Genomic DNA, 23,730 nt, shown 5'->3' with positions numbered 1-23,730 from the left:
GGAGGTGGTGAGAGAGACGAGCCACCCCCGGGATATCTACGTTCTCTGATCAGAGAGCTGCAGGACCCGACAGCTGCCTTCATCCTCCCAGTGATCAAGCCTCAAGGCTTAAGACTGAACCCAGCGGGCGAATCCACTTTTGAGTGGCTCGTGGGTACAGATAATCACCATGGTAACGGGCCAAGAAAAGCGATGACTTACTTTCAGCCAGTAACTTCTATACAAAGGGGACTTTTCATTTAGGAGCTTCCGTGCGGAAACGTTGGTCCAGTGATCTGGTAGGAGAGAAAACCGAGGTCCACATCACCAGCTCCCCACCTCGCCAGACCAGCAAAAACCCCAGTGGACACCTCGAGTTGGTTTGCCACTCCTGTATGTCTCAAAACTTTTCCATCCAAATGCTCATTCCAGCCTTACTGTGTCCTGGTGAGTTCAGTGGGATGAACTTGACACAGAACACAGACACAGGCAGGTAACACTGTTGCCCAGAGCCCTATGCCAGGGCTCACAGAGCTGGCCCCACATCTCGGGCCTTCTCCCTCTCCCCACATGCTGCAATCTAAATGAGGTGATTCTCTCTCTCTCTTTTTTTTTTTTTTTTTTAGTTTTTATATATTCATTTATGTTTTAAAGTTTATTTTGAGAGAGAGAGAGAATGCGCAAGTGAGGGAGGGGCAGAGAGAGACGGAAGGGGAGAATCCCAAGCAGGCTCCATGCTATCAGCATGGAGCCTGATGAGGGCCCAATCTCATGAACTGAACTGTGAGATCATGACCTGAGCCGAAATCAAGAGTCGGATGTTCGACCGACTGAGCCGCAGCAGGCGGCCCCCAAGGTGATTCTCATTTAGGGAGCTCCAAGTCTGCTGGAGTGGAGAACAAATTGAGACCCTAGGCTCTATTCATTCTGAAAAGGATCATTTGGAAGTCTACCATCATGCTTCGAACTACATGCCCCGCCTTGTCTTGCAAACACAAGTTCCAAGGGGGGCACCCAGCAAGTGTGCCTGGAGCAATCACACTGAGCACAGCCTGGCCCTCATGGCGGCGTTCAGGGTCTCCTGGCCCCCGCAACCTCCCACATCCAGCCGGCGGCCTGGGAGCCTCCAAGGAAAGGCCCCGGGTGCAGGCAGATGGGGCTAGCAGTGATGGGACAAGCACGGGTCTCCCTGTAGAGCAGGCTTTAAGGAGGTGGGTCCCAAAGACTGGGACAATCTGGGCTCAAGTCTGAGAGAAACTCCCAGGTAAAAGGCGGAAAAGAGAAGGGGACCTGGCGGCTTATGCCAAGCATTTTATGCTGCAAAGTCACCAGCCCCATCTTGCAAGGGCAGGAGGAAGCTTGAAAAGGAAGTCCCAAGGGGTGGAGTGTTGCAGAAGTGGGGCAGGCACGGGAAGGCGGAAGCTTAGCCAGGGGCCTCACTTCTCGTGTCTGCCTCGACCACGAGGCTGGGAGAGCCCCGGGAGGTCAGGAGAGGGAGTCCCCCTGTCCTTACCGTGCACCTCACCCCATATGCCCTCCTCCCACCTTATAGGAAAGCCATGAATTGAGTATGCTCATCCCTGTTTTAAAGGGAACTGAGGTACAGAGAGGTCAAGCAACTGGTTCCAGCTCACACAGAGCTGGTCTGTCCAACTCCTCCCAAGTCAACACACGGGTGAGCCCACCTTCATGTTCCTCCCCAGCCTTCAGGCAGCGTGTGGCATGGAAGGACTCCTATCCTACACTCCGGCTTCATCCGTACCCGCTCCGATCTCCCATCTAGCACAGCTCAACGACTACCACAACTTCCCATGCCATTTCCCAGGGTGCCACAGCGTGACCGCGGCCGGGCAGGGCAGGCACCAGGAGTAGAGGCTGATGAGGCAAGGATATAGGAGGGTGCCAGCCCACTGCTGTATCCAGGGTGGGATCTATCTTCCATCCGGCCAGTGGGGGGGAATGGGTCACCAAGGCCGGGGAGCCCTTGCAGGGTGTCCGGCTCAGAAACTCTGACTGGAAGCCCTAGGGACTGCTCTGGTGTCCTGGATGGGAGTCAGTGTCCCCATGGGCTGGGGCCCCTGGTGGCCCAGGGCCTCCTCTAGATGGGTATGAAGCAGCCTGGAGGCCTGACACCACACTCCAAGGGCTCGATCCTGGACAGGGTCCAGTTCAGGCGCGTCCCTGATAGTCCCAGGCCCCAGAGCCTTGGGCCCTAGTGCCCCTGGAAGAACAGCCCTGAACAGCGTCCTTCAGTGTTTAGTGAGTTTAGGGTATAGCCCAGCAAGGGGTTAAGGTGCAGACTCGGGCAGACTGCCTGCTTCGGGACACTTACCCTGTGGGGCCTACACAAGTGCTTCACCCCCTGAACCTCCATTCCTCCTCTCTTCATGGGCTGTAACAGCAGCAGCTCCCTGCTGGCCATGGGCAGGGGGAGGGCCGTAGGAGGCGACGTGCCCAAGCCACTCGGCACGCAAATGCACAGTAAGTGTCACTGTGCTTATTCAGGTTCATGGCCATGCTGAGCCAGGCTTTCCCCCAGGCCCCACTGAGCCCACCCCCAGGGCAGCCCTCCTGCCCCACCCCCACCCCCCCACCAAAAGCGGCTCCCAGCTGAGAGCAGAACCCTCCTCACGACCTTGGAGAAGGTTACTGCTGGCATCCCAAGACCCGGAAGGGGTGAGTGACTTCCACAGGGTCACACAGCTGGCACAGGTTGGTCCTTGCTGGGATGAGGGGGGTCCGGAAGCCTCTCCCCTCCACCTTCACCTGTGCAACCTCCCACCTTCAGAGAGATTGCCCCGCTTCTCAGCCCCCTCTGGCTGTTGTGGTCACCTCCTCACCCCACGTCCCACGGGCCACTCGGAGCTGAGCCTACGGGTGTACTCCTCAGCTGAGCTGAAGTAGCCCGAGGCTCCTGAGCTGGGAGGAAGGGTCATCTCCCCACCCGCACATTCCCTAGCATCTTAGCTACCCCATTTGGAGGTCCTGGGGAGGATTCGGGGGTTGAACAGCCCGTGGGTCACATTGCTGGAGGTGAAGACGATGACATTGCCTTTGGTGTCCCCATAGCAGAACACACCTCTGTGACAGTCAGACCTGAGGAAGGTGGAGACAGAAGAGGCGGGGCTGGGCGCAGGGCTGCAAGCCTCCACCTTCCCGGCCCCCATCAGCCTCCCTGCACCTGGGAGCGAGGGGCAGTTCCCACACGACTTGCCAGCTTTGCCCTCAATGGCTGACAAACATGGGCCCAGCCGCCCAGACCCAGATCACCGGTGAACTGGGGCCAAAAGAAATCAGTAATTTTTTTGAACGCTAAAACAAACAAATTCCTGGTCCTCCAGCTGCTTGTTACCAGCTCACCCTCCTGCGGATGGACCACGGCATTCCCAGAGCCCTCAGTCACGGCGGGACAAGCCCCTGCCGGGTTTCGATGGCTGACTTGGTCGGGCAGTGGGAGGAAGAGGGGCAGACGACTGAGTAACCCCCAAGGCAGGGCAGCTTGGCGAGGAGGACACAGGCACATAGGGTGGGAATCATTCCGGGGCTGTTTCCAGAGAGGCTTTCTGGGAGTCCCAACCGCACCGAGTGATGCGGCTCCTGCCAAGACTGCACCTGTCTCCCCCCGAGACTCACCAGTAGTCTATGGTCAGGACACAACTGTCCAGATCAGTGAAGGTGAAGGCCCGGGCACAGTTGTGGTTGCTGATATCAAAGAACTCTGGGGGAGAGACGGAGGGGGAGGGCATGCATGGAGCCCAGGCCCACATCCCAGGCCTCGGGGGCCTCTGGGGACAACACGCAGCCTCTGCTTACCAGCCACAGCACCCCCAGAGGGCTCTAACCCACGCCCACAGTTGGCCCGGTGACGGATCCCCAAGCGCAGACGCATGCCTTCCAACGGCTGACGGTAGGCCTGGGGCGCCGTCAGGGACTCACCAATCTTCTGGTCGGTAGATGCAATCGCTATCAGGTTCATGTTGTGGAGACAGACCATGTCGATGACCCACATCTGCTGGTGGTGGGGCTGCTGGATCTGGTTAAGCTGGCCAGGGGAAGAGCAGAAGCGACCGAGCTGGGGAGGCTTGCCTGGCAGAGCGCACCAAGGCGCAGGGTCCCGTGAACCCTCTCCCACCACCCGAGGCCCTGGAGGGGGCAGCAGAGCTGGTTTGGAGCCCAGCACTCCTACCAGCTGCTGATAGGGCTTTGGACAAGTTCCCTAGCCCGAGCCTCAGTTTCCACATCTGCGAAATGGGCTTAAAGAACACCCATCCTCACAACCCCTTTCTAGAGCCACTTGACAAGCTTCCTCAGAGTTTTAACTGTGCATGACTCGTGATCCCGGGATCTATTTCCAGGACACATCTGCAGATGTGTTCACATGTACTCACAGAGAAGTGTGTGTGAGGGCAGGCCCCGCCACACCGCTGTGATAGCAACAGGCCACAGACCACTTGGAAAGGAGAGCAGATACAAATCCACACCACAGGACACCACCCAGACATTACAAAGAAGGGGACTGTGCACACGCCATACAGAAGAGTGTCCAGGATCCATTATCAAATGAAAAGGCAAGGTGGAAAGCAGCACTATCATGTGTTACCATGCGTATATTTAAAAAGGGGTGCGGAGGGTGCGTGTACAGGCTAACCGTGAAGAGTGCCCCAAAACTGGTCACAGCGGTTGCCTCCAGGAGAGAATTCGGGTGTGGGAGAGGGAGAATGACTTTCCACTGACTGCCCCTCTGCAGGTCTGGCTCTGTCCCCCACCCCAGTTTTTTTTATTAAAAAAAATTTTTTTTTAATGTTTTTATTTTTGCGACAGAGAGAGAGCATGAGCAGGGGAGGGGCAGAGAGAGAGGGAGACACAGAATCAGAAGCAGGCTCCAGGCTCTGAGCTGTCAGCACAGAGCCTGATGTGGGGCTCGAACCCACAGACTGTGAGATCATGACCTGAGCCGAAGTCGGACGCTTAACCGACTGAGCCACCCAGGCGCCCCATCCCACACCAGTTTTATTGAGATATAACGAACATGTGACATGGTATTAGTTGTTGCTTGTTTGTTCTGTCTGCACTTTGTTTACCATCTGCAGATGTCCTCCCGCTCAAGTGGCTTATTGACAAGAAATCACCCAGCCGGGCTGTGAGGTGCCAGCCTCACGTAACACTCATGCAGACGGAATTCGAGCGGGCCCTCGAGGTACGGGACACCACACACAAAGTCATGTCCGCAGAAAGGGGCTTTGGTGTCCAGAGAAAAGAGGAGGCCGGCCTGACAGGCTCAGGGTCAGGGAGGATGAGAGATGAGTTAGGGGTGGTCAGCTAAGGCATTTGTAGTTTACTCCCTGTAAGAAGGCCACAAACTCTGGACTGGAGAAAGCAGACAGCAGTACAGACTGAAACAGAAGGGAGGGCGGAGGATTAAGGCAGCTCCTCTAGGTGGCTGTGCAGAAGGGATGGCAAAGGCAGGGGCAAGAAGTGGACTGTCCCATCACAACTCAGAGACACCAAGAACAGAGAGGTCCCTGCTGGCGGCTGGGCAGTGAGGACAGGGGGCCAGGCCCCCTGGGGCCTCTAACCCACACACAACAGATGGTACGCCCATCACCTCCACGTGCCTTGGAGAAACCCCGAGCCCTAGGGAGTTCCAGTGACTTGCCCAAGGTCGAACAGCTGGGAAGTAAAGCCCAGCCCCCCTCCCACCCCAAACTCCAGGGCTTTCCATCTGCATGACCATGGATGGCATGCAGTGGGTTTCACGGATGGTGCTTAGTGGATCACTCTTGCCAACATCTACTTTCCCGAGCAGCCCCTCAAAGAGGAATGCTGGGCCTTCCGGGGAGCCTCCCTCTGCCCTCCTCATCCCTCCCAGACTTGGCCTCTGAAGGATGCTGAGGTGACCGAGTAGCAGCCACAACCAGGAGCTCAGGCTATAATGTGCCCTCTCACACACAACAAAATAAACACACAGAGAAAAAGGATGGAAGGTGCCAGAAATCCCAGCCTCAGGAACTCGGGTATGAGTCACCCCTGGTCCTGAGCTACCAAGTACTCAAGAGTCACTTGACCTCCACAGACCTCAGCTGCCTCCAGAACCCTCCAGCCCCAAGGGATGACCCCTGAGGCAACTGTGAAACACTCTGCTCTTTCACGGGCTTAGGAAAGCCTTCATGCTGCCGGCAACGTTCTCAGTAAGCCTTTCTTCTCTGGAGAGCTGTGCCTTCCTCATTTGCTGGAGGATTCTGGACTGGCCTGGCAACACTACGTACACAGCCAGCTTTCCTGAGTGTTTTCTCACTCGCTGCACTCAACCAGGAGCTGACAGCACAGAGACAATGATGAGGTCATCTTGTATTTGTCGGCACTTGCTGTGTGCCTTGCCCTACTCTGAGGACCGTATGCGTATTAAGTCATTAAATCCTCCCAGCAGCCTGAGGGGGTAACTGTGACCCCACTTGACAGATGAGGAAACTGAGGCACAGGGAGCTATCTACGAAGTGTCCACGGTCACAGAGCTGGAAGGTGGTACAGTCAGGTTCTAAGTTGGACTCCAGAGCCCACACAACCACTGCGATTTCCTGCCTGGTCCAGGTAAAGGATTTGCGTGACAGAGGGGACATGACAGGGAAAGGAAAGGTAGCAGACTGCTAACACGGAAACCTTGGTAGATAGCAACACCATTCACTGAGATGAGGCACAGGAGAAGTAAGCCTGGTGGCCAGGGAGAGCTACAGTGACATTCTATTTGGACAGACTGGGTGTGAGGTGTCTGTCTGTTGGACATCCAAGTCGAATGGACGTCCAGATGCAGTCCTGCTTACAGAAGTGAAATGCGAGGGTCGCAGTCCCACGTGAAGCAGAGCCTGGCCCCAGGAGCAGTGACTCCACGTGCAGGCTGCTTAGACTGTGAACCCCCAAATGAGCCCACTCGGGGCCCAGGTCACCTTCATTATTGGGGTACAAAGGCAAAGGCTCTCCGACCACCCTGTGTGTGCTCCACGTGTGGGTCCCCCTCACCCTAAAGGAGTTAATCAGCGAGAAGGTCTCAGACCAGATCTGCAAGATCCCGTCCTTGGTGACAGTCAGGAGATGCCCAATCTTCTTGAACTGCTGGATTAAAATCTGCACCTTCACAATCTCACATCCATGGCTCCTGTGGAAGGTGACAGGACAGAGAAGGACCCAAACAAAAACAGAATGAAAAGCACAGAGGGGGAAGGGCAAAGCAAGACACAGACACACACACACACACACCACCACCACCACCACCACCACCACCACCACCACCACCAAGAAACTCAAGCTGGCTCCTCCAGAGGTGGGGCTCTGCTGGGCGGGCTTCTACCATTATCAGCCATGGCCGAAAGAAAATGACCCGAGTAGGCCGCTGGTATGAGATAGGGCTCCACAGGCAGTGAGCTCTCCTTTCAAACAACCAGCTGGCTTCCTCGTGATGGGATGGGGTCAGAGAAGGCAGAGAACAGAGGTCTTTTGCAAACCTTCCTTTATAAGAAAAAGAGTCTACGGGTGGCGAGTGGAGGGGGGATTGTGACTGAAACCTTCAAAATAACAGTTTTCGGCATCTCAGGGTAGAGAAGGGAATATAAGCCAAGCATGAGATAGAAGTGGATGAGGGGACAACGTATCCAATAGAGCCCCACATACCCAACTCCTCATCTCCAAGGCCATGTGCTGAGCACAGCAAACAGCTCCTGCGGCAGGCCGGGACTCACAGGAAGCCACCGTGAAGCCTTCCCAGCAAGCTACAGTCATGCCTTCCAGTGCCTTCTGTCCTGCCCCAAGTTGGCTAAGCTGGCTGTCTGGCTACTAAAGGGCACCGCCATCTTGACTTCTGGACACGGCTCAGCACACGATCCTGGTGCTCCCATGCCTCCAGGCCCCAGCAGGGCAGGAAATGTCACCTCACCTCACAGGGACCCAGGGATAAGCATTTTCCTGGAGTTATGTCCTGGCTATGGGCGGAGCTTCAACTAGAACGTAGGCACCTCGATCCCTACTCCGGCCAGAGCCCTTTCCAAAGGTTGCTGTGGACACCGTGTGACCTGTGGCTGAAGGCGAACCCACACTGAAATTCTACCTCAAAACATTCTCAGCAGAAGAGAGAGCAATGGTGTGTCTGGATATGGCTCTTTTCTCTCCCACCCGCAGCCCCCAGCTCTGCCCAGTCTGCCCTCCATCACTCCCAGTGCCACCTCTGGCATCAGGCCCACGAGACTCTGAGGGGTAGATGCAACAGGTGAGAGCCATGAGAAGGGAGGGGAGCCCTCGGGAGGCGTTATCCCACGAGGCCAGCACCCAGGAGACGAGCGTTTGGTGAGCTTGGTCCAGGCTGAGGAGAGGGGAGCCAACTTTTAGGTGACTTTTTCATGAAAATAACTAAATAGGATTTGGCTATTTTCTCTGTCAAGCTGGAAATACTCTCTGGGAACAAATAAATAGGGGAAAATAGGGACAGGCTTCTTGACGTTTTTGGTTCTGGCCCTTTAAGCACCTTGGGAATCTAAATGCCCCGAGGAAACAAAGATCCGTGAAGGTTTGGCTGTCTCTAGCAAAGTTTTAGGTCAAAACACATGGTTATAAAATCCTTCATTATTCATATTTGCTGACTATTCCTCAATTAAATTTTGACCAAAATTTTTTTAGTTGCCCGTTCGTGGTTTTCATTACCATCCTTCTGAATCTCCAGGTGCTCCAGGGCAGAGACTGCCTCTGGTTCATGGTCTTCCCCACAGCCTGCTCCGGGGGCAGTCCCCTGAGGACCACAGCCCCTCCTAAGCAGGCCACAAATGCACATCACCAAGCGTTGGACCACAGGACCCAGATCCCTGGCCCTGGCCACCGACACGAGGCAGGAGGTGTGCAAACCCAAGGTGGGTTACGGGAAGAGGCCTGGGCCATTGGCCAGAGCCACTGGAGGGTTCCTCGTTCTTGGGGAGTTCAGAGGGGAGGGGGCAGACAGGGCCATGGCACAGAAAGATGAGGTGAAGGTCCAGAGGGCACAGTGTACAGGAGCCAGAAGGAGGAGCAAGCAGGCAGGGTCGAGGAAGTCAAGGCATGGACAGAGCCACTGCTCCAGGAGTGACCAATGGCCCGTTCTGGAGGCCTGGTGTGGCCTCCAGGAGCAGTCTCCTATGATGGCTTTTACTCCCTGCCCTGTGAGCCATCTGTGCCCTGACCCACTGGGCTGCAGGGTGGGGGGAAGCAGGAGGAGTAGCGGATGCTGCAGGGACAGGGAAGGCCGAACACAGCAACCCCATCACCGTCCTTCGACCTCTCTGAACCTTTGTTACTTTGTCTGTAAAGTGGGGACACATCACTTACCTTCACGCTCAGGCTCGCCTGCAGGGTTGAGGGGCTGAAATGAGCCTAGTGCCAGACCCTTGGTGGCCCCACAGAGAGTGGCTCAGGGATCTAGGGAGGGGCGCTCACAGCAGGGCCAGCCCCCACCCCGTTCACACACACCCCTTCGGTCAGGGGAGAGACTCCTTACAGGGGGATGATCCTCATGGGGAGGTGGAAGCGCAGGCGGTACTGGCTTGTCCTCATCATCTCCTTTCTCTGGAACTCACGCATCATGTAATCCACGTACTTCTGCTGCCTCGGGAAGAAACGAAGGCAGGACAGCGCTGGCCAAACGCTCGGCATACTGGGCTTCGGGAACCCACACCCGGCTTCCGGTTCCTCCCCCATCTTTACCAGCCCCTTCCAAGGGGCTCTGGTTGATGCTTCCCGAGGGTGGCCAAGGAGAGTAGCCAAGCCAACTGAGCTGTTCTGGAATCTGGGACGTGTGAAGGGCCTATTAGTAGGTACATAGCAGCACCTCCCTCCTTAATGAGGTCCTGTAATGCTAAATGTATCTCCGCATCACCCCCATGTTCAGCATCCTGTTTGAATCTCTTTATTCATCCCCACTTTATGGATAATGAGACTGAGGCTCCTAACAGTAGAGATGAATTGTCTCAGCTCATATAAGAAGTTAACAGCAACGGAAGACCCCAAAGCCAGGTCACTAGGGCAATTCTAGAATCTATTAACCAGCCTCATGAAGGCCAAAGTAGGCCACCATACACCATACACTATACAAGAAAGAGGGAGTTATTAAGAAAGATAATGGTGTAGATAGCAGAGAATTCTGGAAACACATTTATTGTAGGATATTAAGAGAAATGAAAACACCAACACAAAAATCAAAAATTTTGATCAAAAACCAACCAGAATGTACACATAAGCCAAGGGGGAGGGATGACAGAGCAGTTAAGCCACGACTCCTGAAGCAGGGGCCCCTTCCTCACCCAGGTGATGGAGCCATTACAGTCTGTGTCCACCTTCAAAAACAGCGCCTCCAGCATCTCATCCGACACACTGCTCAGAATCTTCTTCGTGGCCTTAATGAAAGCCTTCACGCCCAGGGCTTCAAAAGAGAAGAAAGAACATCATCCACTGCACAGCTAGTCACTGGCCCTGTCAGCAGCCGCGGCGGTGTCCTGGGTGTCTGGGTGCTGAGGGAGGGGCACACGGAGAATCCTGTTTGCGGGCTTGTCTTCTGCATCCCACGTGTTCAGCATTCAGCCAGCCCACAGACAGTGGCCACATACCTTCCACGCCAGAGCACTGTGATGGCCCCACAGCACCACTCGGTGAGAAAAGATCAGATCCCAGTTCTGAACAAGTAAGACGGGCCAGGCACTGAGACAAAGGAAACAGATGAAAACTCAAAAAAAAAAAAAAAAAAAAAAAAAAGAAAGAAAGAAAAGAAAATAACTCATAATGGCAACAAAGAAACATAAGTTAATTCAAATACACAGAGGGAGAGGTGAAGTCTTTTAAAGGCAGATAAAACGCAAACTTTGGCTGGAGGGCAAGATGGGGAGAGGAGGGGAGCAGACGGGAGGGATAAAATGTTCTCCCCCTGCTGGATTTTGTGACTATAAGGGAATCTGGCTGCCTATGGGCCAATATCACTGCCTAGATTTTCTTTCTTTTTTTTTTTTTTTTTTTTTTTTTATAGTCACAGTCTATAAAAAGTGCTTCTAAAGTCCCCAACAAGTATCTGGAATCCTCGCCAGAGCATGAAGGCTGTGCATTTTCTGGCTCCTCTCAGACCTCACCTCCCACTGCTGTCTCCTTCATTCTCGACTCCAACCATAATGTCCCCAGGCCATTTCTCACACCACCTAGTGTACTCCCACCTCAAGGCCTTTATACCATCTGGTCCCCTCCACAGGGAAGCCTTCCTGGGTACTATCTAGGGAGGCCCCCACCCCCATCACCCGGCTTCACTGTCCCTCCCCCACCATGACCTTCTTTGTTACCACCCTAGGCCATGGGCTCTGTGAGGGCAGGGGGAACCTGTGCCCTCTGTGACTGCTTGGCCAACAGCAGATGCTTGTTCCCCAGGTGTTGCTGTTGACCCTGGGATGTGCACTCGATGATACTGGGTGCTTCTCTGTGTTTATTCACACTGACCATTTAATGAGAGGGGCTCGTGAGGAAACTGTGGCACGCAGTGGTGAGCTCATGTGCCCAAGGTCACGGGGTGGTGCCCAAGGCTGGCCCCGGCAATCTGGTCCTTCTGTGTGCAGATTGGGCATCCGTCAGAGGGCAGTCCGTAACACAGAGCCTTCCACATGGGAGGGAGCCAGGGACCAGAGAGCCTTTGTGCAGTGTTGAGTGAACAAATGCCCCTTGAGAGCACCACAGGGGCCAGCCCCTCTCTCAGGTGTCTAAGAAGCCGTATATATTGGTCCCCACCAAGTTATTTTATTTTATTTTTTATTTTTATTTTTTCTTTAATGTTTATTTATTTTTGAGAGAGAGAGAGAGTGAACAGGGGAGGAGCAGAGACAGAGGGAGACAGAATCAGAAGCAGGCTCCAGGCTCTGGGCTGTCAGCACAGAGCCCGATGCGAGGCTTGAACTCATAAGCCATGAGATCATGACCTGAGCTGAAGTCTGACACTTAACCGACTGAGCCACCCAGGCGCACCCCCCCCCCCAACACCAAGTTATTTTAATACACTTCTTATAAACAGTTTACCAGACAGTTTTTTGAGAATAACAATAGACGCAAAGATACTCTGGAAAGGAAACGTACACTGTGGGGTCCAGGCAGGGCCCCCTTTCCCCTCTAAAAAACAGCTCTCACCCACCTCAAGCCGCATGGTTAATTAATCGGTCAAAACTTGCATGTGAAAATACCATTTCCCTGGGGAGGAGGGTCACCACTAGAAATCAGGCAGGACACTTTGTGGGGGGCAGAAAATGTTCCATAGCTTGATCTGGGTGGTAGTTACGTGAATGTATGCACATGAAGGACTCCTTGAGCTGGATGGACCCTAAGACCCGTGCATTCTGTGGCAAGTAAACTACACCTCAGTGTAAAGATGCATGTATTTCACTTCTGAACTGCACTCTGTGAACTCTCTCACCGCCCTTCCCTGCGCCTCCAACCTTAGCCAGCTCTTCCCCCTTGCCACCCCTTCCAGCTCAGAAGACGAGGGGGTGTTATGACAGCCAACTCTCCCCAACCTGGGTGGTCCTGGGACCTTTCCTCGGGGAGGGTCCACCCTCGCTCCCACCCTCCCAACTTACACCTGTGCCCCACTGGCACGTTCTCTCCAGCGCCCAGCACTGGACACCCCCTCTATCCACCACTTTCTGACTTGTACCCACTCACTATCCTGAGCCACCAGTGACCTTGGAGCACACCTGATGGGGCCCTTCCTTGCCTTAGGGGCCTCCTGCCTTCAAGCAGCGACCCCACTGGTCACTCTCATCTCCTCCAGGCTCCACTGTCTGCCCTGCCCTGTCATTTGGCATCTGCCTCTGCTCTTCTCATCACTGTCCCCTTGCTTTTCTGACACTCTCCAGTGACCTCACCTATTCACCCATCTCTGCATCTCAGGAGAGAATGTCTCTCCCATGTCTCTGACTCTCTTCCCAAGTGTCCCCCTGACCCGTTCAACTCAGCATGTTTAAAATGCAGTTTAGGGGCGCCTGGGTGGCTCAGTCAGTTAAGCATCCAACTTCAGCTCAGGTCATGATCTCATGGTTCATGAGTTCAGGCTCTGTGAGGACAACTCAGAGCCTGAAGCCTGCTTCGGATTCTGTGTCTCCCTCTCTCTCTGCCCCTCCCCACTCGTGCTCTATCTCTGTCTCTCAAAAATAAATGTTAAAAAAAGAATTTTAATAAATAAAATAATAAAAAATCCAGTTTATTATCATTATCCCAACACACTCTCGCCTTTCCTATGTTTGCCATCTTTGCTAATGACATCACCTCCGGCTAGTTACCCGGGATGGAGACTCGAGAGGGGCACGCAGCGCCCTCCCTCCTGAATCCTCACAAGAATCCCATGGTCCTAGCGGGTAGCTACTGACATTCTCCCCATCTTGCAGGTGAGGACACAGAGGCACAGAGACATTCTGGGTTTACTCAAGAACACATAATGGCGCTGGGAGGATGTGAAACCAAAAGCCTTCCCTCACCTCCATCGTAATGTCCACTACCTTCTGTAGGGTGGTCATGGGAGGAGCCAATCCCCTGCCTCCCACGTCCCTCCGAGTCGCTGGCAGAGACTCTTGTCCTTCTCCAGCAGCTCCAGATGTGTCACCTCCCCGTCAGATCGCTGCTGGGGCTCAGGGCCCCTCCTGACCTGAGTGCACCCACGTCCTCTGTGGCCGCCTCCCTCCCAGCCTTGCCCCCAGGACACCCCTCACTGCCCCCCAGCACAGCAACACCCCTACACCTCTCCTCCACCGTTCCCTGCTGAGAACTGCCCTCCCCCCCATCTCCTGGGAAACTCCCACTTGACCTTTCTCTTTCTTTTTTTATAATGCCAAGAGGCAGGATTATGAACTGTTTACCTCTATTTTTTTTATATATTCGTAAGCATTTTTAAAAATAAATGCTGTATTTAAAATATTTAAGAAAATGTCTTCTAGCCTCCCCTCTGCTGTGCAGGGGGGGAGTACGTATGTGTCCCACAGTGCTTGCATTCCTGGAACACAGTCACCAAGCACGAGCACTGCACAGTCATACCCCCTGGCTCTCCTGGGAAAGGGACTTCCTTCACTTACTTTGGTATCTGAAGTGCTACACTCAGTGTGGGGTGCCCACGGGAGCAGTTTCCATGTCAGGGCACCCAGGCCACTGCATTTGGGCCTGTCATCAGTGTCTGGCCCCTCCTGTGTAAAGTCATAAGGAAAGTCACAGGGTTTCGTGACAACTGAATCAAATCTGACAGGTGGCCTGGTAACCCAGGTAGCTCTGTACCAACACTAATTCTTTTTTTTAAAGTATTCTTTTAGGGGCGCCTGGGTGGCTCAGCCAGTTAAACGTCTGGCTTCGGCTCAGCTCATGATCTCACAGTTCACGAGTTTGAGCCTCGTGTTCGGCTCACTGCTGTCAGTGCAGAGCCCACGTTGGTTCCTCTGTCTCCCTCTCTCTCTCTCTCTCTCTCTCTCTCTCTCTGCCCCTCCCCCACTCGTGTGTACCCACATGTGTTCTCTCTAAAATAAACTTTAAAAAAAAAAAACACACACATTTTTAAAATTTATTTTTTAAAGTAATCTCTACACCCAACATGGGACTTGAACTCACAACCCAAGATCAAGAGTTGCACCCTCTACTGACTGAGCCAGCCAGGACCCCTCAACACCAATTCTTACCGTGCCTGGCAGCGCTTGATGAAATGTCTGTTGGCGAAAGTGGAGGCACACTCAGCTTGTGTGCCACCCATGTCCCCCCAGGAGCACCTGTATGCAAGGTCAGTGCCACACCGGCTCACAGGCTCGGGGCTGCAGGACCGCCAGCTCAATGGCTCTCCCTCGGTCCCCACCCCCAGCAGCCCGCAGGCTCCCCCAGGCAGGCCCCAGAGGTAAGGGTCAAGGGCACATGGACACTCTGAAGACCTCCTGGGAGATGCATGGGACTCCCCCTTAAGAACCACGGACCTTCAGGGCGCCTGGCTGGCTCAGCCATGGAGTGTGCAACTCTTGGTCTCACGGTTGTGAATTCAAGCCCCACATTGGGTATGCGGATTACTTAAAAACAAAATCTTAAAAATAAATACATAAATAAAAGAACCACCAACCCTTCTCAAAGACCTCCAATCAACAAATAATAAAAAAACTAAGGCCCCGAAAGGGAACCTGCAGAACAGAGACCAGAACCTCAGTATCTCCCCTTTTCCCTCTGACACAGTCACTTATGGTTAGGGTTCCTAAGAAAGGCTTTGGAGCCCTTGTTTATAATCCACCTTTTTAAAAGACTTTTGAAAGAGAAAAATGATCTTATTTTCTTTTACCCTATATCAACAAAAGGTGAATTTCCTTTCCTCCATTTAAAACGTGGCCATTTTTGTTTTGTTTTGTTTTTTTTATGCAGAAGTTCTTTTTACACTGATATGAAAAGATTTCAAGACACATTAGGTAAAAAGCAATAGGGGGAACTTTATAAAAGTTATTTTTTTAAAAAAAGCAGGAGTAGGGGCGCCTGGGTGGCGCAGTCGGTTAAGCGTCCGACTTCAGCCAGGTCACGATCTCGCGGTCCGTGAGTTCGAGCCCCGCGTCAGGCTCTGGGCTGATGGCTCAGAGCCTGGAGCCTGTTTCTGATTCTGTGTCTCCCTCTCTCTCTGCCCCTCCCCCGTTCATGCTCTGTCTCTCTCTGTCCCAAAAATAAATAAAAACGTTGAAAAAAAAAATTAAAAAAGGCAGGATTAGACAATTGGGGAGATCCTTTCTCAATACATACAGATATCGAATCAGCATGGTGTGCACTTCAAATATATTAAATTTATGTCAACTATAGCTCAATAAAGCTGAAATTTAAAAAAGCAAGGCGTAGAACAGCATGGACAATAGGCTGCCACTGCATAAAACAGCGGGGGAGTGACTACCTGAACTTCTGGGCCTCCACCGGTCACAGGAAACCGAGAGCAGTAACCAACTGAGGGAACAGAACTGGGCAGCTGAGGGCCGGGCCCAGGGTATCATGGGAAAAGCACCTTTTGACCTGTGAACTGCATGGATATATTGCCTGCTCAAGACAAACACAAACACAATAAAATCGTGACCAAAGTTGGCACCCTCGGGGTCTTCCAGGCACAGTGGTGGCAACTCCCAGCTGCCAAACACGGACACCAAAGAGCTCCAATGAGGAACCACGTCATCTTCAGGGCAGACACTCACCATCCCGCCCTGCCCCTCACTTTTTGTTCATTTGTACACTGGGCGTTTGTTACCCTTTCCCGCCCACATCGCGGTATGGCTGTAAAACTCAAGTTGACGGGGCAAGGAGCTATGCCCCCAGAGTTGGTACTCAGAGTCTAGTGGATATGAACAAAGATGCCCTTAAGTATTCCTATTATTGACCTTGATGCGTATCATCCCAAGGAGAAAAATGAAGCTCCAAAGAGAGAAAAAGTTTGATGCACAAAGGATGTTCTTAACAATGTTATGTAAATTCAATGAAACCTAAATGTCCAACTACAGGGGAATGGCTTAGTCCCCAGTAGAACGTGTGTATTCATTAGTAATGATGGTTTGGAAGACGACACAGCAGTATGGAAAAGCCCTTAAGGTGTTACACACTAAGAGAAAAAGAGGGGTCTGAAGTTACATAGTGGTATAATTACAGACACGTGAAAGCACACGTAGCCATCTGTGGCAGAGATACTTAAGGTGACCCCAGGATGCCCACCTCCCAGTGTTCATGCCCTCCCGTGATCCTCTCGAGTAAGACAGAACCCGTGACTCACTGCCAACCAACAGAATATGGCAGAGGTGACAGATGTATGGGGCTATGTGTACACGACTGCACACTGACAAGACCGTAGCACGCATCTTGCTGGAGTTGTGAGCTCCCTGGCTACCCTGAGCCTTGAAATCTGCCGTGTCGGTGAGTCCCACACGGCCAGGAATAGAGGGCAGCTGTAGGAGCTGAAAGCAGTTGCCGGCCAATAGCCAGGAAGAAACAGAAGCCCTCGGTTCTGCAGCTGCAAAGAACTGAATCCTGCCAACAACCTGAGTGAACTGGGAAGCGGATCCTTTCCCCGTCAAGCCCCAGATGATACCACAGCCCCAGGCTAGTGAGCAGAGGAGCCAGCAAAGCCATGCCCAGACTCCTGACCCACCGAAACTGTGAGACAATAAACGCGTGGTTTACACCTCTCAGTTTGTGGGAATACTGTTACACAGCAATAAAAAATAAACCATACATGTGAAACTGTTTGGAAGAAAATACACCAAAATGCTGACAGTTGGTTACATTTGGGTGCTTGGATTGGGGGTATTTTTTTTTTTTCTAGATACGAAATAGCCTCCAATGTGCTTATAATACTTACATAATGACAAGGTTTTAAAGGAGTCACTGAATGCAAAAACTGCTTGTCAAATCTGAACCCTCCACACACCCAGGTATGGGTCCCACCCTGTGCAAAAACCAGAGACTGAGTCCACAAGGTGGCTTTACCTCCGGTTGAGTCAACATCCTCCTCAAACACCTTCTCCATCTTGGCCATGGGTAGCTGGGTAAACAGTTGAGACTCACGTTGGCTAAGAGTGATGGATGACGCTGGGGAGCTAAGAACCTCCTCGCTCTTCTGGAATCCACCTGGGGTGGGTGCCTGGAACAAACATGACTACAAGAACCAGGGACTGAGAAGGTTGATCTCCTGAGCTGAACATTTCTAAGCACATCATATTGAAAGAGAGACTCTGGGGAAGGACAGGGTATGAAGGGTTATAGTGAGGCCGTCAAATAAATCCTAACCACTTTAGACCTAAGAAGACCAAGAAAGATCTAGATTGCCTCTCCTGACTTTGGGGAGTTCACTACTGTTTCCGTTTTGCAGATGCCATGACTGAGGCTCGGCGGGGTTAGTGGACAGAGCCAGGTCTCTCACTTCACTCATACCAGGACTCCAATTTGTAACGCTTCTGTTCAGTGACTATATTGTTTCAATCTTCAGTGCTCAGAATTCAAGACCTCGAGGAATCCAGCTGCATCTGCCCCAGCCAATTTGATTTGGTCCTGAGCATCCCAGACACCTGCCTGGGTCAGGGTCAGATCAGATCGTCTGCACGCACACCAGGGCTCTAGCAGACACCCCTGATGGGGGGCCTTCAGCTTCCTCCTCCCACTTGCTTCCCCAAGTCCCCACATAGCTGATCCCACCCCTTCAGTCCTCAACAATGAATGCCTCTTCTCTGCAGGACTCATTTTGACAAGCTAGCACAATGCTTCAGGTCACAAAAGGCTTAGGTCATCAAAGGCCGTTTCCCCCAAAAGACTCCAAGAGTGGACAATTAACCGCTGAGTGTGTGTTGTTCACTGAAATGCACTGTTTTGGGTCTTGGGCTTTCAAGAAGCCTGGTTTGGTTCAAAAAGCCAAAAGACAAGGTGTAAATTAGATGGCTCATTCTCCCTACACCAACCCTACCAAACGAGCAAACGTGCTCATCCTCCTGTGTAATTCCATTCATTCCCTCATGGTCTACACACATTTGTTGAGTGCCAGGCACCTGGATACACGAGCGAACAGAGTAAAAGACCTGTTTTCGTGGAGCCCAACCAATGAGCTCGTTAATACTCCTACAGCCACACAGGCCCTGTATTAGATATCTCAGCACTATCTTTGGCTTGTCCCTTCTCCTATACGTTCGTACTGTCCCCCGTTCTTACTGTGATTCTTCTCCTACACCTAAGTCCTCCTCCCCCACATCCCTGGCTTATCCCAGACACTGGCCTTGTGCTGGGACAAGTACAATGATGTCCCCTAACTGGGACAAGAGTTTGGCCTTCCTTTCCAATCCACCTGCCAACACTGGCATCAGTCGTCTTTCTGGAAGGCAGAGCTGATTATGACTTTACTCCTGGCTCTGACACTTTCCAGGCAACCACCACCACCACCCTCTGCTGAGTGTGCCATTCAAAGCCCTTTGCATTGTAGCCCTGACCGGTCTTTCTAGTTTCGATGCACACACCATGGTCCAGGCACACCAACTGCTCCCCACCATCCCCAGACAACAAACAATCTACTTTTACTCACATGTTCCCTCTATGCAACGCAGACCATCTCCCCTGGATATGAACTCCTACTCATTGTTCAAAGCCTGGCTCAAATGACACCTCTTCCAAGGAGTTTTTCCACAGCTTTCAGGTGACATTCATCACTGCCACCTCCACGCTCCCAAACTGTTCCTCTCTGCCATGCATGCATGATGCTTTGCATGTCTGTCTGACCATGCAGACAGCAAGGTGTGATGGGAAACACACGGCTGTAGCGTCCCAGAGCTCTGGGTTCAAATTCTGCCTGACTCTCCACTTCCCAGCTAATTTATCTCAGGCAGATCACATCACTTCTCTGAGCCACACACCTCTCATCAGCAAAACGGATCTGCAGTGCCCAACGTGCAGGGCTGTGGTGAGATCTAAACGGCCCCCAAACATCTTGGAAGGCTCAGCAAACTGTAGTTACACAAGAAATGACAGCTCCTATTATTACTCCTGTCTCACAGTGAGCTCTTTGAAGGCAAGGGCCTATTTAATTTATCTTAATTTAATCTTAATTCGTACTAATTATCTCCCTATTCCCCAGCCCCAAGCATACAATAGATGCTAAATACTTATCTGGCTTGATAGTAATTTGTACGGCCTATTCCACCGTTGCCACAACTTGGCTGGACAAAAGGAAGGATAGTCCATATAGAGCCTGAATTGGTAGCCTCAGATCTGTTGCATTTGGCCAATACAACCCTTTTAAAAGGGAAAACAAGCCTGCAGCAGTGGCCAGGTAAGTTACCTACATGGCCTTGTGAATATCGGAGTTTGCTACCCTGGTGCCGAGATGGGTAACTGGTAGACCTCTGTGCTGATGAGCAATGTCTGGGCGGTTCTGGAACACCCCTCCCCTTTATCAACCTCTGATGGTCTTCTTACCTTTTGAGACTGAGACTTCTCTCTTAAGTCCTCAGAAGACACTGGCTTTGACCTAGAATAAGGAATCATGGTCACTTTAACTTTGTAAGACTATGTGGGGGGCTGACCTAGCCAGGTCACAAGAGGGTGGAAAAGGAGTCAGGGCCAGGGTGGAAGGTGCTGCCCTGTACCCATAGACACCCCCAGCACACATTTGGTGAGCATCCCTTTCCCCACGGGAGCTTCTCCGGCAGGAAGCTGTTCCCAAGCTTATGCCTGCAAGCTTTCTTTCCCCTGATGGGAATGAGTCATCTTATTGAAGCTCTACGGTTTCCCAAGTGAGTGCCAGAGGGTTTCTAAAGCAGGCCACACTTTCCAGAGGGAGAAGGGGCTTGGGAGGCCTGCAGTTAGACCATGTAGACTAACTACAATTCACATGTCAGGAAGATAAGCTCCAGGGATGGGCATCTGTCCAAAGGGTCGAACATGCTCTGGAGGTAGGGAGGGATTAGGATGGCCCCGCTTGCCACTGCATGTACCCCCCATCCCCCATCTGCCCTCCAGTATGCCTGGAGACAGGACTTCTTTGGGAGAATGGACAGAACTCTCCTCACTGCAACATGGGCTCACACGAGCGTGTGGGTGCAGTCCAGTCCAGAGTTCTGCTCCGAAAATATGAAGGGCATATTTCCACAGGGTCAGTGGCTCCTCCACGTATGATGGGAGAGAGCACTTTGCTAGGATTATTAGAGTGTCAGTCTGCCTTGCCAGCTAGACTCGAAGAGCACTTTAGGATGGCAGGGGAATGAACGGCCAGGAAAGAGTCCAGCCGCAGACATGCTCAGGGAACACAGCTCAAGAGCCAGCCTGGCTTGACAAAGGGCTCTGGGGGCTGAGGGGAAGGAAGGCATAGTGGGAGGGAAGAGAGAAAAGAAAAATGGAAGCAGAATGCAGAACCTGCAGTATTTCACCAGGGAGTCTGAGCGGGATGAGGGGCAATTGTGGAAATTCATCAGCGTACGTGGAGGGAAGATTGAAGACTGGCCAACAGAGTCCCAACCTAAACTGTGTTGGCGACAACTCAGATTTAAAAACCAAAGGAGAGATAACAGCCAAAGGAAAGGAGATGTGGAAGCCAAGAACCAGGGTAACTGAGGGAAATGCCAGGAACATTTCCAGGAAAGGAAGCAAGTAGGGAAAGTGGCTTCATGCCAATGACGTTGGGCTGTCCAATTAGAAATGAAAAACAAATACCTGGAGATATGAGGCCTGAAACTGAGAATCGGCTACACTTAAGGGATAGAAAGAGGAGGGGAAACACACAAAAGACAGGAGGAAGGGATGCCACAGACGGGACCAAGATGGTAAGAAAAAGACAAGGCCACTGAACAGGGCCATTTAAAGGTCACCAAGGAAAAAAGCTGCAGAAGTGTATTTAGAAGTCCACTTCTGTCAAGAATATTAGGTATGTATATGTTGGCACATGCACAGAAAGAGAGCCTGGAAAAATATACTCCAAATTTAATGGTGGTCATCTCTGGCAGGTGGGTTATGGACGATTTCTGTAGTCTAAATCATGCATTTCTCTATTTTTAATTCAAAAAATTTCACAGCAATCTTTAGGATTTATTGCAGTGGAGTGGGTCAAGTGGTGGATAGTGATTTACGTGACTCATCTGTGAAAGACCACTGGAGTGGAGTAGGAGTGGTTGCTGCAGCATTTTTGATAGTGACAAAAAAATAAGGTGAATGGCTATGGAAGAGGCATGGCTGAGTAAATCCATACACCTGCGCTCAGAACATCCCCAACGTACTCACAAGGATGAATCTGGCCTTCAGCAGACAACCAGCAGGGATTTCCATGAGGTACTAATAAGTAAGATGCAAAAAACAGAACACACAATGCCACTTTTTATAAAAGAATGACAAATAGGTATGTATTTACACATACAAGAACACGTGTTGATGTATATACACACATTTGTAAACAACTACCCTTAACAGTTATGGGACCGAGGGCAAAAGAACAAATATAGGTCCACATAGCAAGTCTTTTTAAGTGCTTATAAATCAAGTTACTGTACTACCTTCATAACAACCTGGCAAACCTGGTTCAAATTATAATTCTTCCTCAAGAAACTAAAAATAGAACTACCCTACAACCCAGCAAGTGTACTATTAGGTGTTTACCCAAAGGATACAAAAATATAGATTCAAAGAGATACATGCACCCTAATGTTTATAGCAGCATTATCAACAATAACCAAACTATGGAGAGAGCCCAAATGTCCATTCACTGATGAATAAAGATGTGTGTGTGTGTATATATATATTTATAGATATACATACATACATACAACAGAATATTACTCAGCTATCAAAAAGAATGAAATCTTACCATTTGCAATGACATGGATGGAGCTAGAATGTATCATGCTAAGTAAAATAAGTCAATCAGAGAAAGACAAATACCATATGGTAACATTCATATCTGGAATTAAAGAAACAAGACAGACCAACATATGGGAAGGGGGAGAGAAGAGAGGGAAACAAACCACAAGAGACTCTTAATGATAGAGAACAAACTATGGGTTGAGAGGGAGGTGGGTGGGAGATGGGCTAGATGGATGACGGGCATTAAGGAGAGCATTTGTTGTGATGATGAGCATGGGGTGTTGTATGTAAGTGATGAATCACTGAATTCTACTCCTGAAACCAAAATTGCACTGTATGTTAACTAAAATTTAAATTAAAAAAAAAAAAATTAGAATTCTTTAACTCCTCAGCTAAGTGCCAGAATTTGGCCATGTGGAGACAGTCAGCCTCCAAGACCTCTGTGCACCTGCCATGCCCAACCCATCCTGACAAGGGGCTTCTGCATGGTGGCATGTGGGACGGACACCTCAGCCCACATGCAGGCCACACCTCACCACTACTGCTCCACAGTTACCTTAAACCTAGGGGGCTGCCTTCAAAAGTGATGCACTGGGGAACAGGCCCACAAAGAATCAGATTCAAAGCACTTTGGGCAGAGAATTCCAGTATTTAGAGCTAGGGGGCTGGGGGGGCTCTAAGGGCCATGAATAGGTCCACTGGTAAAATGTGAACATTTGAAATCTGAACACTATCTATATTCTTAGATAATGACCAAGTTAATGTTGTTTCCTGCTTTTGACTACTGTACTGTGGTTATAAAAGAGAATGTCCTTGTTCTTAGGAACTACACATTTGAGTATAGTATAAGGGGCACAGTGTAATTTATTCTCAAATGTTCAACAAACATATACAATGATAAAGCAAAATGTTCACAGTCTGGACAAAGGGGGAGTTCTTGATACCATTCTTCTAACTATTTAAATATTTTTAATTATTTCAAATTACTAAAAGTTTCATTAAGAGAAAAGTATGTGTCTGACCAAAACACACTGTTCTGTTTATGTCTGTGGACGGAAACAAGGGAAAAACACTGGTTGAAGGCAAGAGACCTCGAAGAGAAAAGGTCAAGGGTAAGACTAAGAAGCAGAGAGAAGTACTAGTCCTCTAATACTGGAGGAAGAAAAATCGAGATGGAGAATTTTCTATTTGGAATTAGAGAACAGCTATGATCAGGAAAAGCTATCCCCACAACTACGCCCTCACAGTTACCTGTTCTAGGGCAAGTGGCGGGGTGGGGCACGGCACACGCCTGGAAATGAAGAGAGGATGGAGTAGCCACTAGGGGAGGGAAGGGAAGAGAAACATTGGTTTGCTGAATTCGTTTTTAATTCATAGGGGCAGAGGCACCTGGGCAGCTCAGCCAGTTGGGTTGAGTGT

General features: G+C 51.2%; 1 protein-coding gene across 2 annotated transcripts in view; it reads right to left on the bottom strand.

The window, feature by feature from the left end:
• EFCAB8 (EF-hand calcium binding domain 8) overlaps positions 1–22,817 on the bottom strand; it is a 66,653-nt gene extending 43,836 nt beyond the window's left edge. The window contains exons 1-9 of one of the 2 annotated variants that reach the window (XM_086701979.1): positions 19,939–22,817; positions 17,470–17,638; positions 10,290–10,408; positions 9,488–9,591; positions 6,994–7,129; positions 3,916–4,021; positions 3,613–3,697; positions 2,951–3,075; positions 202–275 (exon numbers count right to left, since the gene is read on the bottom strand). In XM_086701979.1, the coding sequence (XP_086558105.1) occupies positions 202–275; positions 2,951–3,075; positions 3,613–3,697; positions 3,916–4,021; positions 6,994–7,129; positions 9,488–9,591; positions 10,290–10,408; positions 17,470–17,638; positions 19,939–20,007 (987 nt within the window). In that variant the 5' untranslated portion in view covers positions 20,008–22,817. The remainder of the gene's footprint in view (positions 1–201; positions 276–2,950; positions 3,076–3,612; positions 3,698–3,915; positions 4,022–6,993; positions 7,130–9,487; positions 9,592–10,289; positions 10,409–17,469; positions 17,639–19,938) is intronic. The other variant, XM_086701980.1, reaches the window with a different exon arrangement.
• Positions 22,818–23,730: the final 913 nt, after the last annotated feature.

Source organism: Puma concolor, chromosome A3 (assembly GCF_028749965.1).
Source record: "Puma concolor isolate L17-30 chromosome A3, mPumCon1.1.hap2, whole genome shotgun sequence".
In the NCBI taxonomy this organism is placed as follows: domain Eukaryota; kingdom Metazoa; phylum Chordata; class Mammalia; order Carnivora; family Felidae; genus Puma; species Puma concolor.
The sequence above is the reverse complement of the archived record's forward strand: the minus strand, read 5'-3'. Positions and strand labels throughout refer to the sequence as shown.